The following is a 13,257-nucleotide window of genomic DNA, read 5'->3' as shown; positions in this document are numbered from 1 at the left end:
TACAATTTTTCAGTATTTTCACACTTTATATCTTATACCTCCTCCATTATGGTTCCTTCTGTCTCTGCCACTGGACTGGTGGATGAACTCTCCCTTATCTTCTTAATAGCATTAAAAGTCTATGGAAAAAAGTATCAGTTATTCTGAAGCTATGAAACATCATAAAAATTCAAAAACAATTTACTGTTTCTCACAAAAAGCAGAGTAATGCAGGAAATTTTACCTTTAATATCCACCTAATCATGTCTTTGTGGACTTCTAGGTAGGGAGCATTTTGCAGTGTTTCTAGCATAGCCAGTATGCTAGGAGAGTTGTTTGGTGCTTCACCAGGTTCTAAGGCGGAAGAAAAAAGACTTCTAAGGTGGAAGAAAAAACACTAACAGCAGCTAAGACTACACAGTGCTTATGACCATACACAGGAAGACACACAAAGATGCCTATAACATCATTTTCCCACCATTTGAATACAACTCAGAAATTTTCAGTATTTCTCAAAACGTAACATATTTGTATTTTACAAACAAGCTGTATACAACTAGAATTCTTTGATTATTCAAAACCGAACTCTTATACCAAATAATTATTTTAGCATAGTGTCTAGCAAGATTAAAAAAAAAATCTAGCTGAAAGGTCTACCAGATTTTACAAGTCTAAGAAAATGAATTAGGATTACAGGAGTCCTTGTGTATATACATATACCTATTTGTTTTGACCTTTACTAAAAATCTAGGTTCAAAATAAAACAAATTTCTTCCTCTAAAAATTATTTATCTTGAGAAAAAGATACCATATTCTCAAGAGTACATTTAATCCAATATTAGTTAATTTATTTTTATAGTCATAAATTTCCAATGATTAATTTTCCTGATTTTGTTGCCGTTCTAGCAAAATGTTCCTCTTTCTTAAGCGGGGAAGAGATTGAATTATTTGGTGCTTTTTTTTTTTTTTTTTTTTGTTGTTGTTGTTGTTGTTGTTTTTGAATGACCACACCTGCAGTATAAGAAGTTCCCAGGCCAGGGATTGGATCTGAGCCACAGCTATCACTTACATCACAACTGTGACGAAGCCAGCTCCTTTAACCCGCTGCATCAGGCTGGGGATTGAACCCGCACCTTCAGTGACTCAAGCTGCTGCAATCAAATTTCTTAACCCACTGTGCCACAGTGAGAATTCCTAAACTATGTGATTTTTAATACTCTTTCAGATCTAAAATTCTGTGCCTATGGATTAGGGCTATGACTCCAATATACAATGTTAATCCATAGAAAGAAATACTGGCAGAGAAAAGAGCATGGAAAGTTATAAAAAGTAATCCTTTGCAATCAAGGAATTCATAAACTCCTATTATATCACTATAAATTCATTTAAGCACCTTGGCAAATTGACAAGAGCAGGTCTGGAGCAGGGAAAGTACAAGATGAATCTGGGACACCTTTTGTGCCAGAAAGCAAGGTGGTGCTCAAATACTAACGGGGTTGGGTCAAAAGGACACAGAGCCAATTGGACAGACTTCCAATGACCAAAACTGGAATACCTTGAGCATCACAAAAGGAATATTGATTATACTTGAATATAAAACACTGAATAAAAACCCATGAGTAGCATTAAAAAAACAAAACGAGGAGTTCCCGTCATGGCGCAGTGGTTAACGAATCCGACTAGGAACCATGAGGTTGCGGGTTCGGTCCCTGCCCTTGCTCAGTTGGTTAACGATCCGGTGTTGCCGTGAGCTGTGATGTAGGTTGCAGACACGGTTCGGATCCCGCGTTGCTGTGGCTCTGGCATAGGCCGGTGGCTACAGCTCCGATTCAACCCCTAGCCTGGGAACCTCCATATGCCGCGGAAGCGGCCCAAGAAATAGCAACAACAACAAAAAAGACCAAAAAAAAAAAAAAAACAAAAAAACAAAAACAAAAACAAAAAAAAACCAAAACGACTGGAATTCCTGTTGTGGCTCAGTGGTTAATGAATCCGACTAGGAACTATGAGGTTGCAGGTTCAATCCCTGGCCTCACTGTTTAAGATCTGGTGTTGCCGTGAGCTGTGGTGTAGGTTGCAGACGTGGCTCAGATCCTGTGTTGCTGTGACTCTGGTGTAGGCCAGCGGCTACAGCTCCGATTAGACACCTAGCCTGGGAACCTCCATACGCCCCAGGTGTGGCCCTAGTAAAGGCAAAAAGACAAAAAAAAAAAACCCCAATAACCCACAAAAAAACCCCTAAGAGATTCACAGTTGCCACTACTGCAGGTAACCATTAAGCCAGTTGCTTATTCTGAAAATTAATAAAGGAAAAGCTTTTCTTTAGAGGTGAAATATTATGACATCTAAAACAAATGGTTCAAAAAAGTGTGCAAATTATAAAGCTAATACAGCAACACACTAACTACTGAATCCCAGTGGTAGGTATACAGATGTTTACAGCTCTTCCAACTTGTCTGTATGTTTGAAATGTTTATAATAAAAAGCTAGAAAAAACATTTCCTTAGCCTTCTAATAAAAGCCACATTACTTGGACTCCCATTGTGGCTCAGCGGTTAGTGAACCCGACCAGCATCCATGATGACTCGGGCTCCATCTCTGGCCTTGCTCAGTGGGTTAAGGATCCAGTGTTGCCATGAGCTGTGGTGTAGTCACAGATGCGGCTTGGATCCTGCGTTGCTGTCGCTGTGGCATAGGCCAGTGGCTACAGCTCTGATTGGACCCCTAGCCTGGCAACTTCCGTATGCAGCAATGTGGCCCTAAAAAGACAAAAAGAACAACAAAAAAAGTTATATTACTTTATATAAAATGATAATCTAATCCCCACAGCTAATTTTCTTATTTTCATTATGTTTTTATAAGATAATAGCAACAATTTAAAAATTAAATCCTAAATAAAATATTTCGTGTTTTAAAAATATAGAGTTTAGGAGTTCCCGTTGTGGTGCAGTGGTTAACGAATCCGACTAGGAACCATGAGGTTGCGGGTTCAGTCCCTGCCCTTGCTCAGGGGGTTAACGATCCGGCGTTGCTGTGAGCTGTGGTGTAGGTTGTAGATGTGGCTCGGATCCCACGTTGCTGTGGTTCTGGCGTAGGCTGGAGACTACAGCTCCGACTGGACCCCTAGCCTGGGAACCTCCATATGCCGCGGGAGCGGCCCAAGAAATAGCAAAAAGACAAAACAAAACAAAACAAAAATTATATAAAAAAAATTATAAAAAAAATAAAATAAAAATGAAAATATAGAGTTTAAATGTATGTGCTATATTGATTTCAAACTAAGGACTCTTCATTACTTTCTCCTGTTTATTAATTAAAATTTATGTTTTTAGGAGTTCCCGTCGTGGCGCAGTGGTTAACGAATCCGACTAGGAACCATGAGGTTGCGGGTTCGGTCCCTGCCCTTGCTCAGTGGGTTAACGATCCCGCGTTGCCGTGAGCTGTGGTGTAGGTTGCAGACTCGGCTCGGATCCTGAGCTGCTGTGGCTCTGGTGTAGGCCGGTGGCTACAGCTCCGATTGGACTCCTAGCCTGGGAACCTCCATATGTTGCGGGAGCGGCCCAAAGAAATAGCAAAAAGACAAAAAAAAAAAAAAAAAAAAATTTATGTTTTTAAAGTATGTGCAGGCTCTTAAGAATTTTTATAAAAATGTATCAAAATCTGATATAGTACCTTGAATACACTGGAGAATATAGATAGCCCCAGAAATTTGGGATCAATATAATCTATTTAAAACCTATATGATCAAATAAAAGAGGCTGTATTACATTTTAAAAGCACTGCTATGTTGAGTTTAGTAAAAACTGTATACATACTGGAAATCTTCTGAGTGAAGGTAAACGTCACCACATGCTCCTCCATGACATTCTCTAAATGCTGTTTTTCTTCTTGCAGTGCCATTCCAATTAAATGTAACACCTAAAATATAATGCTTTGTAACTTTTAGTGAAACACAAATCAAGTACATATTTTCATAAGAACTAACAAAAAATAATTTACTATTGAAAACAGGTAAACCAAATGATTAAAGACTAATTTAAGTGTAATGAAAAATAATTCAAAGTACTAATTTTTTACTAAATCCAAACTCTAAAGTTCTTTTTCTAAAAAAGAATTCTAAGTAAGGAAATGAAAAATTTATTTTAGTTAAGAAGAAAATTCAACTGCAAATTGTGAGGATAAGTTAAAATTACTAACAGCTATGACCAGCCATTCATATAATTTTCAGTTTTACTTCATCCCTTAAAAAATCACTGATTCTAAGAATCAGTGGCTAAATAATTAGAGCTGTAAACTTCTATTATGTAATTATCTAATCTATAACACTCTTAGTAAAATTTCTCTAAGGATTTGATCTTGATCATCTCAGAAGGAGATACACTTTTATCTCTAATGCCATATCACTTATAAAGATGTTCAGCATATCTCACAAAAAAACTCCTTACTAGATGTCTAAGAAAATGTATAAGTACACTGAGTCTATATGTACTTTTATTGTTCTTTATCCTGCTCCCCATTTTTTTTTTTTTTTTTTTTTTTGCTTTTTAGGGCCGAACCCACAGCCTATGGAGGTTCCTAGGCTACGGGCTGAATCAGAGCTATAGCCACTGGCCTACACCACAGCCACAGCAATGTAGGATCCGAGTAGAGTCTGCGACCTACACCACAGCTCACGGCAATGCCGGATCCTTAACCCACTGAGCGAAGCCAGGGATCAAACCCACAACCTCATGGTTACTAGTTGGATTCGTTTCTGCTGTGCCACAACAGGGAATCTGTGATCCCCAATTTTTGCAAGAGATGTATATGCGGCATCTCTGTATCTTTCCCTACACACAGGGCTCTTGTGATTGTCAATGAGACTTAGGAGAACCAAGTTAGCCTGAATGACATACAGCAAATGTATATATAAGATAAATAATATTCACTTTTTTCTCTATCATTTCCCACAAATCTTTTGCTCATATAATACTGATGGTCTCTAATATACCACAACTCCATGCTTTTACATTTTAAGTGTATGTTCATAAATGGGGGGGGGTTATACATATACAAATATCTTAGCCAAGGAGATACTTGAGCCTACTGAGACAATGGGAGGAACAGGAGCTTTGAAGGAAGGCTAACTTTCATCTGAATTCTGGCTTCACAGCTTTCAAGCTACATGCCTTGAGGGAATCTGTCTGAGCCTAATTTCATCATCTTTAAAATGGAAAACAAACAAACAAACAAATAAAAAAACACACACCCCAGCTTCCCTCTAGAGTATTTAGAGTTAAAAATATGGTATAGAAAAGTGCCTAGCATGGAATTTATTACGTTACTTACTAGCTGGGTGACATGGACAAGTTAACTGAATCTCACTGAAACTTGCCATCCTCATCTATACAATGGAAAAACTATTTACTCATGGGGTATTACGTGAATTTAATGAGACAATAATTTATGAATGACCTACATTAAAACTACAATGTTAAATATAAACAAGCTTTTAGACTTGGCACTTACTAGCTGTAAGACTAAGTCTCTAGGTTTCAATTTCCTCAACTGTAAAATATAATGAACTCACAGGTTTCTAAAGAGAAATAAATGAAAAACAAATGCAAAGATAACACATTAAACAAATGTCAGACTACTGCATAAACAAAGACATGTAAGGACCAATCAATGAGAGGCAGATCTGCCAAAAGGACCGAGGTAATCACAACCACTTGGTATAAAAAAATCTGACAGGCTCTCACTTTTATTGTCAGACACAAAAAACAGTAACAAAATACTATGTTTCAAGTTAAGATAACACTCTATTTTATCCCAAGTTTCCTGAGTACAGATACTGAACAGTATTTTGTATTCTGGTTTTTAACTACAAGACCACTAAAATACAAGTAATAAATATCTTCAAACTTACCCTTTGCAGCATGGACTCCGACCAGGCATATCCACTATGTTCTACAGTCCACTGCAATATTGTCCTCATGATCAACAACATGACATCTGACTGTAAAATGTTCACCAGACTTGCAAACAGAGGGCAGAATGGAGGCAAAACTGGAGGAGGAAGTGCTGAAAATAAAGTTATTTTTGTAGAACATGCTTTAAAAAAAAACAACCAGTAATTCCCATTGTGGCTCAGAGGGTTATGAACCCAACTAGTATCTATGAAGATGCAGGTTTGACCCCTGGCCTCACTCAGTGGGTTAAGGATCCAGTGTTGCCCTGAGCTGTGGCGTACGTCACAGATCCCATGCTGTCATGGCTGCGTGTAAGCCGGCGGTTGCAGCCTGGGAACTTTCATATGCCACAAGTGTGGCCCTAAAAAACAAAACAAACAAAATAAAAACACCCAAAAAACTACCCCTTTATTATGTACTTTTCGTAGCCAAGGATAGCCAAATGCTTAAAAACAACTATCATAAATATCAGTAGTACAAAGGAAAGGCCTTTCTTTTCCCTAGAAAGTCTTAAGATTTGAGATAAAACCCTTAACTCAGTAGAGACCATCTATTTTGGCATATTTATTAATCCTTTAAATGTTCACTCAAAATGCTTATATTTAAATCTTCATCAGGATCATCATAACATGGGAGGAGTTCCCGTTGTGGCTCAGCAGTAAGGAATCCAACTAGTATCCATGAGGATGTGGGTTCAATTCCTGCCCTTCATCAGTGGGTTAAGGATCCGGCACTGCCGTAAGCTGTGGTGCAGGTCGAAGATGTGGCTTCAGATCGGGCATGGCTGTGGCTGTGGTACAGGCTTGGCAGCTATAGCTCTGATTTGACCCCTAACCTGGGAACCTCTATATGCTGCGGGTATGGCCCTAAAAAAGACAAAAAGACAACAACAACAACAACAACAACAACAAAAATAAACAACCCACCAAAAAAATAAAAAATATATAGCATGGTAAACAATGTTTAACAAAGAAGAGACTGACATTAAATTTTGCGAAAGATTAAAAAATACCTGTATCTTCCTTATTTTGCCTTTTCAATTTCCGTTGAGCTTCTTCTGCCTAATAAAAAAGAACATAATTTGGACAGGGAATCAGCAGTACAAAACAACTTAATTATCAGAAATTACTGACATAAGTTAATCTTTGTCATACTCCCTCTGATTTTAGATTTTTATTCTTAGTTTTATAATGCCCCCAAAACTGGAGTTCCTATGGTGGCTCAGTGAGTTAAGGACCCGAAGTTGTCATCTGTGACGATGTGGGTTTGATGGCTGGCTTCACTCAGTTGTTGTAAACTGTGGCACGGGCTGCACGTGGGGCTCAGATTCAGTGTTGCCATAGCTGTGGCACAGGCCTCAGCTGGAGCTTTGATTCAGCCCCAAACCTGGGAACTTCCATATGACAGGGGTGTGGCTGTTAACCCCCGCCCCCACATACCCAAAATGATATCAAGGTTAATTACCCTGACACTAAAAGAATTCTCCCAAGTGGATTCTTTCTTGATTTAAAATGCAGGGGAAACATGTACCAACCAAAACAAAAAACTTACTTAGATCTGAGCTCTATTTCATGCATCAAAGACTAATAAACAAAAGCTTCATGTTTAAGTTTTGTTTAAAGCCATTTATTGAAAGCTTATTTTTAAGACTAGACTGGAGGCACTGTGGCACAACAGAATTGGCACTGTCACTGCAGTGCAAGGATGCAGGTTTGATGCCTAGCCTGGCACAGTGAGTTAAAAGGATCCTGCAGCGTAGGTTGAAACTGAGGCTTGGATCTGATCCCTGGCCCAGGAACTCCAAGTGCCACACGGCAGCCAAAAAAAAAAAAAAAAAGTAGACTGCTAAAAGGCAAGATTTAAACTAGCTAAGAGTGATTAGGAAAATACCATGGAAAAGCATAACGTTGTTAAGTACTAGCAACTCTAAAATGAGTGAAAAAGAATTAACTGATTATAATACACGTTGACTATTTTCAAGAGCCAATAAAATATATCCAATTATATATGTGTGGGTATGTATATAATTATAAAGATCTTTTATAATACTCAGGGGAAAACTCCAAGTGTTAAGTGGTGGTATTACAGGTAATCTGTACTTTCTTTTTTTGGTCCTTTTTTTTTTTTTAAAGGGGTCGCACCTATGGCACATGAAAGTTCCCAGGCTAGGGGATGAACTGAAGCTCTAGCTGCTGACCTACACCACAACCACAACTCAGGATCCAAGCCGCATCTGCAATCTACACCACAGCTCACAGCAATGCCGGATCCTTAAGCCACTAAGTGAGGCCAGGGTTGAACCTTCATCCTCATGGATACTAGTTGGGTTCATTACCACTGAGCCACAAAAGGAACTCCCCTTTCTTCTTTATATCTTCATACTTTCCAAATTTCCTACAATAAAAATGTATCACTTTTCTTTCTTTTTTTGGCTGTGCCTATGGCTTGTGGAAATTCCTAGGCCAAGAATCGAACCATGCCACAGCACTGAAAACGCTGGATCCTTTAACTAACAGGCTACCAGGGAATGCCCCAAAATGTATCCTTTTACAATCTGTAAAAAGTAGTAAAAGTTGTTTAAGAAAAAAAACAAAACGGGAATGAAAAAAAACCCCAATGAACCCTTTCCCAGTACCTTTTTAATTTTTTCAATTACCTTGGATTGCTCTGCCCTTGAAAAGTGATAGAAATACAAATTGAACTGTTTGGCACACTCTGGTTTCAGTTCATACATTCCTCGTCCTGTTAATCCAGGTTTCCTTTGGGGGAAAAACAAAAAACAACCCTCAAATCTCATCTATTGCTGGTGAGTGTAAGCTGGAACTACTTTCTGTGGTTTAATTTGCTAATCTATACCCAAATTTTACGTGCATCCATTTTAGCTAGCACGTCCACTTTGAATTAATTCTAAGTGGGTAAGTGAATGTGATGGCCTCTATAGTGACAACCATTGAAAATCTAAAAACAAGGAATAGGTTACACACATTATGACCTCTCCAAACAATACTATTAAAAATGACACGTAAAGATGTCTGTGATAAGTTCTATCAAGTGACAAAAAACCAGGTGCAGTTTTAGGGTTTATATAATCTTTTCTACATTTTCTCTAAAATCAAGAAAAATAAAGACACTGCCATTGGAGTGAGGAGCAAAAACAAAAAAACAAAAAAACCAAAAAACCAAAAAACAAAACAAAAAAAAACAGATTAAGAAACGGCTCAACAACCTTTAAGGGGTAAACTAGTTTATCTATTGGGCAACACATTGGACACCAAAGAGCACTGTTCAGAGGCTACCCCACAACTTCAAAGGGAAATGAAGAAAGTACAATGCATCTACTTATATCACCTGCTCAGGTTAATTTTAATTATCTGAAACTATCAGTTATGAACACCTATTCTGAATACAATAAAAATTCTCATAAAGCTACTTCAAGTTGCTGAGCGCAGGGCTAGATCATAAAAGTGAAATGTTGGAGTTCCTGTTGTGGCTCAACAGAGACTAACCCAACTAGTATCCATGAGGATTCGGGTTCAATCCCTGGCTCAGTGGGTTAAGGATCTGGCATTGCTGTGGCTGTGGTGTAGGCCAGCAGCTGTAGCTCCAATTTGACCTCTAGCCTGGGAACCTCCATATGCTACAGGTGCTACCCTAAAAAAAAAAGTGAAATGTCAGTGAGAAATCTAGCTCATAATTATATATTTGAAGATGGTTGTCTCTCTGAAAAGAACAATTTTATTCTCAGTTCCATCAAGGGAAACATTCTAAGAAAATTTAATGTATAAAATATTGAATTTGAAAAAGTAGAAAGTAAACTCACTTGAAATGGGCAACTGCTTCAATTACATTTTCCATGCCAGTTTCCTTGTTCTCCTAAAGGTATAAGAAACAGATAAGTGTGTTCCATGTTAAAATAACATCTGCTAACACTCTGAGCACTGCGCTTTTATCCCGTTAAGCTTCATCCTAAAAAGCAAATATACTGTTATCCCAATTTTTACAGCAAGGATTCCATAGTAAGCATAATGATTAATATGCAATTAGGGAAATTTGCTTGATAAGCTAACATTTATTCAGATTTATATAGTTAAAAACAACTCACTACCATACTGAATCAAGGTGACAGTTTTTCAAAGGAATGAAATAAACACAAACAAACACAAACTCACAAATTTACACCAAATTTAGGAGTTCCTGTTGTGGCGTAGCAGAAAAAAAATCCAACTAGTATTCATGAGGATGTGGGTTCAATCCTGGCCTCGATCAATGGGTTATGGATTCAGCATTGCTGTGAGCTGTGGTATAGGTCACAGACGTGGCTTGGATCCTCCATTGCCGTGGCTCTGCCATGGCTGTGGTGTAGGCCGGCAGCTACAGCTTTGATTTGACCCCTACCCTGGGAACTTCCATATGCCATGGTTGCGACCTTAAAAAGCAGAACAAAACAAAATGAAAATTTAAACAAAATTTACATATTTGCAATACATTTGTGAAATAGCTACACCAATTTCTTTTTCTTTCTTTTTTTTTTTGTCTTTTTTGCCATTTCTTGGGCCACTCCCGAGGCATATGGAGGTTCCCAGGCTAGGGGTCTAATCGGAGCTGAAGCCACCGGCCTACACCAGAACCACAGCAACGTGGGATCCTCATGGTTCCTAGTCGGATTCATTAACCACTGTGCCACGACAGGAACTCCAAATTTCTTATCTATTTTCCTTAAAACAGCATTTCTCCAATCATATCTCATTCATAACAATATGTTAATAGGAATTCTGTGAATAAAAGAACTCTCTGGTAAATACAGATGCCATCACTTTGTACAAGGCATTTATCACTTTTCAAATGCTGCTTTACATTTTATTCTTCCCTATTCTAAAGTCTAGATAAACTGTAATTGCTTTCTTGCATGAAAAAGAACATGTAATTTTTATCCTGACTAGATATTTAGTGACGTTAAAAATTATTTTTTTTTAGGTGCAATGATGCCTAAGTTTTTCTAAAAGCTCGTATCTTCTGGATCAAATCTGGCACTACTGACATTTGGACTAGATAATTCTTTGTCATGAGTCTGTCCTGTGACTTGTAGGATGTTTAGTAGTGTCCCTGGCCGATGCTCAATGGAGGTCAGTTGCAAAACACACCCTGCCTTGAGCAGTGACACTGCCAAATGTCTCTGAGGGAGGAGGGCGGCAGCAAAACTGACCGGGGCTGGGAACCACTGCTTTAGATATATATAATCCTATTTATAGATGAAATGGTAAACCTGGTATTCTCTACAAAAGAACCCAGTGAAGATGTAGGGCTTAGTGGCTAGGGTATAAGACTGGTCATCTACTGAAGCTGATGATGGGTTCACTATACTATGTCTTCTATTACTGGTAGATGTTTGAAAGTTTTTAAGTTTGAAATAATACAAAGTTTAAAAGCAGTATTAAAATGCAACAAATCAAAGTTTAAATCCCGGAAGAATGAACAATAAGGTTGAAAGTTTTGGTCTATGCTTCAAATTTGGGAGAACATTTTGAAAAACCTCAATGAAAAGAAAAGTCCTTTCCAAACTGGAAGTTGGGTTTCTGAAAATCCCCAGGCCTGAAAAATAGGTAGCTGAGGAATTTAAGATCTTGGGAGGAAAAACGGTTATAATCAAATCTATGAATGTCCACATGATTAGTTTACATTCACTAAAATAAGAGAGATGGCTAAGGAGAGTCTCTGGATGCTTCAGAAGGAAAAAACTTCAGCAAACTCTAAACATGTCCTAGAACTGTAGTTTTTTACAATTGTGGAAAAGGTATAGAGAAGTAAATCTATACATACTAGACTGACAGGGAAGGATTTCTGTAATATTTTTTTTAAACTGTAGGTACTTACATCCTCAGGTAAAGACTTGACCAATTCGCTATGAGCCATAGGTTTGATGCTCAATTGATGGATAATCTCTCGCTTTATCTCATCTGTAGCATTTACCTGTCCAACTCCAGGACTAAATCTCTCTCCTGTCAACAATAAATAAATACATAAACACACATTTAACAATCATAATACTTACGTGATATATATTTATAATTCATGCAAGACAATGTATTTTTCTTTCTGGCTAGCTACAAAGTAGGGTGAGAGCAGCTCCAAACATCCTTCTGAGTCTCAAGACACAACAAGTGAGTGGGGCTTCAGGCAGTGGAGGAGAGTCTGGTTGCTATTTTGAAGAATGGGATCAGAAGGTGGGAAGGGTTTAGATCCTTCAAGAATCAGTATGGCAGTAGCTGTACTAGCACCCTCGGAAACTACTTTCATGCCATCTGCTGGATGGGAGGAGGGAGGGAGAGCCTTCCTTTGTGGCAAAATAATAAATCACTTTCTGAAACCTCTTTCATGGGTATCACCTCCTGATAGTAGACAGGACTACTAGGGACTGTTGAGAGTCTGAGATAGGATGGGTGGGAGAAGGTAAAGGGTAAAAGAATAGGAAAAATGGAGCCAAAAGGATTGAAAATACAGGTAATAAGAAAAATCTGTAACTTATTAGCCACAGATCTCTGTTAACTTGGAATTATAACTGAAGACAAGTGAGGCACTTTGGCACCACAAAACCATGGAGGGAAACGTAACTAAGACATAAAGTAACAGTAAATAGCTCCTAAATATCCTATTCTTGCTTACTAAATTCTCCTGTCCCACGTTTTATTCCCAACACAAAGAGTCTTTCAGTCTATCCTGCTTTAGCAACTGTCCTCTCTCCTTCATCCAAAGCACACAGTGCTGTTATTTTCATCATTACAGTAATCAGAGGGGAGCAAAAAGAAGATATTCTAATCTCCTTCCCCTAAAACTGAGTAACAGCTCAAATAAAACAGTTCAGATTCTAAATTAGTTGCTACCACAAAAGTCAACATAATATGTAAATGCTCCAAACAATCCAAACTTACCAACAAGCATTATAATGAGGTACAGCATTTCTTCTATTAGAGTGTTGTTTTGCTGAACTAAATCCTGTAACAAGTGAGGGCAGTGGGAGAGAGAATGGTCAGAGGTAAGAATAAGAATACCTCAGGTGATTTAAATAATCAAAAGGAATCAAAGAGGCTTCTTTAACAATGTATTGTGGCCTCGTAAAACATGCTCTTACCTTATGGGAAGTCTCAGAACTGATTTTTTTCCCATAGTCTGGAGTACTGAAAATCTGATAAAGTTCAAAGCGGCTGAGCATTATCATCAGGAAATGATTTGGATCCATCATGGAGACACCTGTCTTTTTTAAAAATGTTTGAGAAAAAGGAAAAGAGGAAGGTCAAAAGGGCTACTAAACAGTGAGAGGTATTTTGGCTTG

The 13,257-nt window shown here is 38.1% G+C and overlaps 1 protein-coding gene across 28 annotated transcripts in view; it reads right to left on the bottom strand.

Moving 5' to 3' along the window:
- UBR2 (ubiquitin protein ligase E3 component n-recognin 2) overlaps positions 1 to 13,257 on the bottom strand; it is a 130,069-nt gene that overhangs the window by 37,386 nt on the left and 79,426 nt on the right. For 27 of the 28 annotated variants that reach the window (XR_014810138.1, XR_014810141.1, XR_002345723.2 and 24 more), the window contains 10 exons: positions 13,057 to 13,179; positions 12,857 to 12,920; positions 11,802 to 11,926; positions 9,751 to 9,803; positions 8,587 to 8,689; positions 6,943 to 6,991; positions 5,888 to 6,042; positions 3,795 to 3,897; positions 224 to 333; positions 39 to 119 (listed from right to left, as the gene is read on the bottom strand). Coding sequence is in view for 16 of the 28 variants with exons in the window: in XM_084968106.1 (XP_084824232.1) it covers positions 39 to 119; positions 224 to 333; positions 3,795 to 3,897; positions 5,888 to 6,042; positions 6,943 to 6,991; positions 8,587 to 8,689; positions 9,751 to 9,803; positions 11,802 to 11,926; positions 12,857 to 12,920; positions 13,057 to 13,179 (966 nt within the window). In the remaining 12 variants the exon portion in view is untranslated. Of the gene's footprint in view, positions 1 to 38; positions 120 to 223; positions 334 to 3,794; positions 3,898 to 5,887; positions 6,043 to 6,942; positions 6,992 to 8,586; positions 8,690 to 9,750; positions 9,897 to 11,801; positions 11,927 to 12,856; positions 12,921 to 13,056; positions 13,180 to 13,257 lie in introns of those variants that run through there. The other variant, XM_084968109.1, reaches the window with a different exon arrangement.

Source organism: Sus scrofa, chromosome 7 (assembly GCF_054392235.1).
Source record: "Sus scrofa isolate SSC_HxYL_T2T_F1_AM1 chromosome 7, Sscrofa_HxYL_maternal_Yorkshire_Landrace_v2.0, whole genome shotgun sequence".
Lineage (NCBI taxonomy): Eukaryota > Metazoa > Chordata > Mammalia > Artiodactyla > Suidae > Sus > Sus scrofa.
This window is presented reverse-complemented; position numbering and strand designations above follow the sequence as displayed.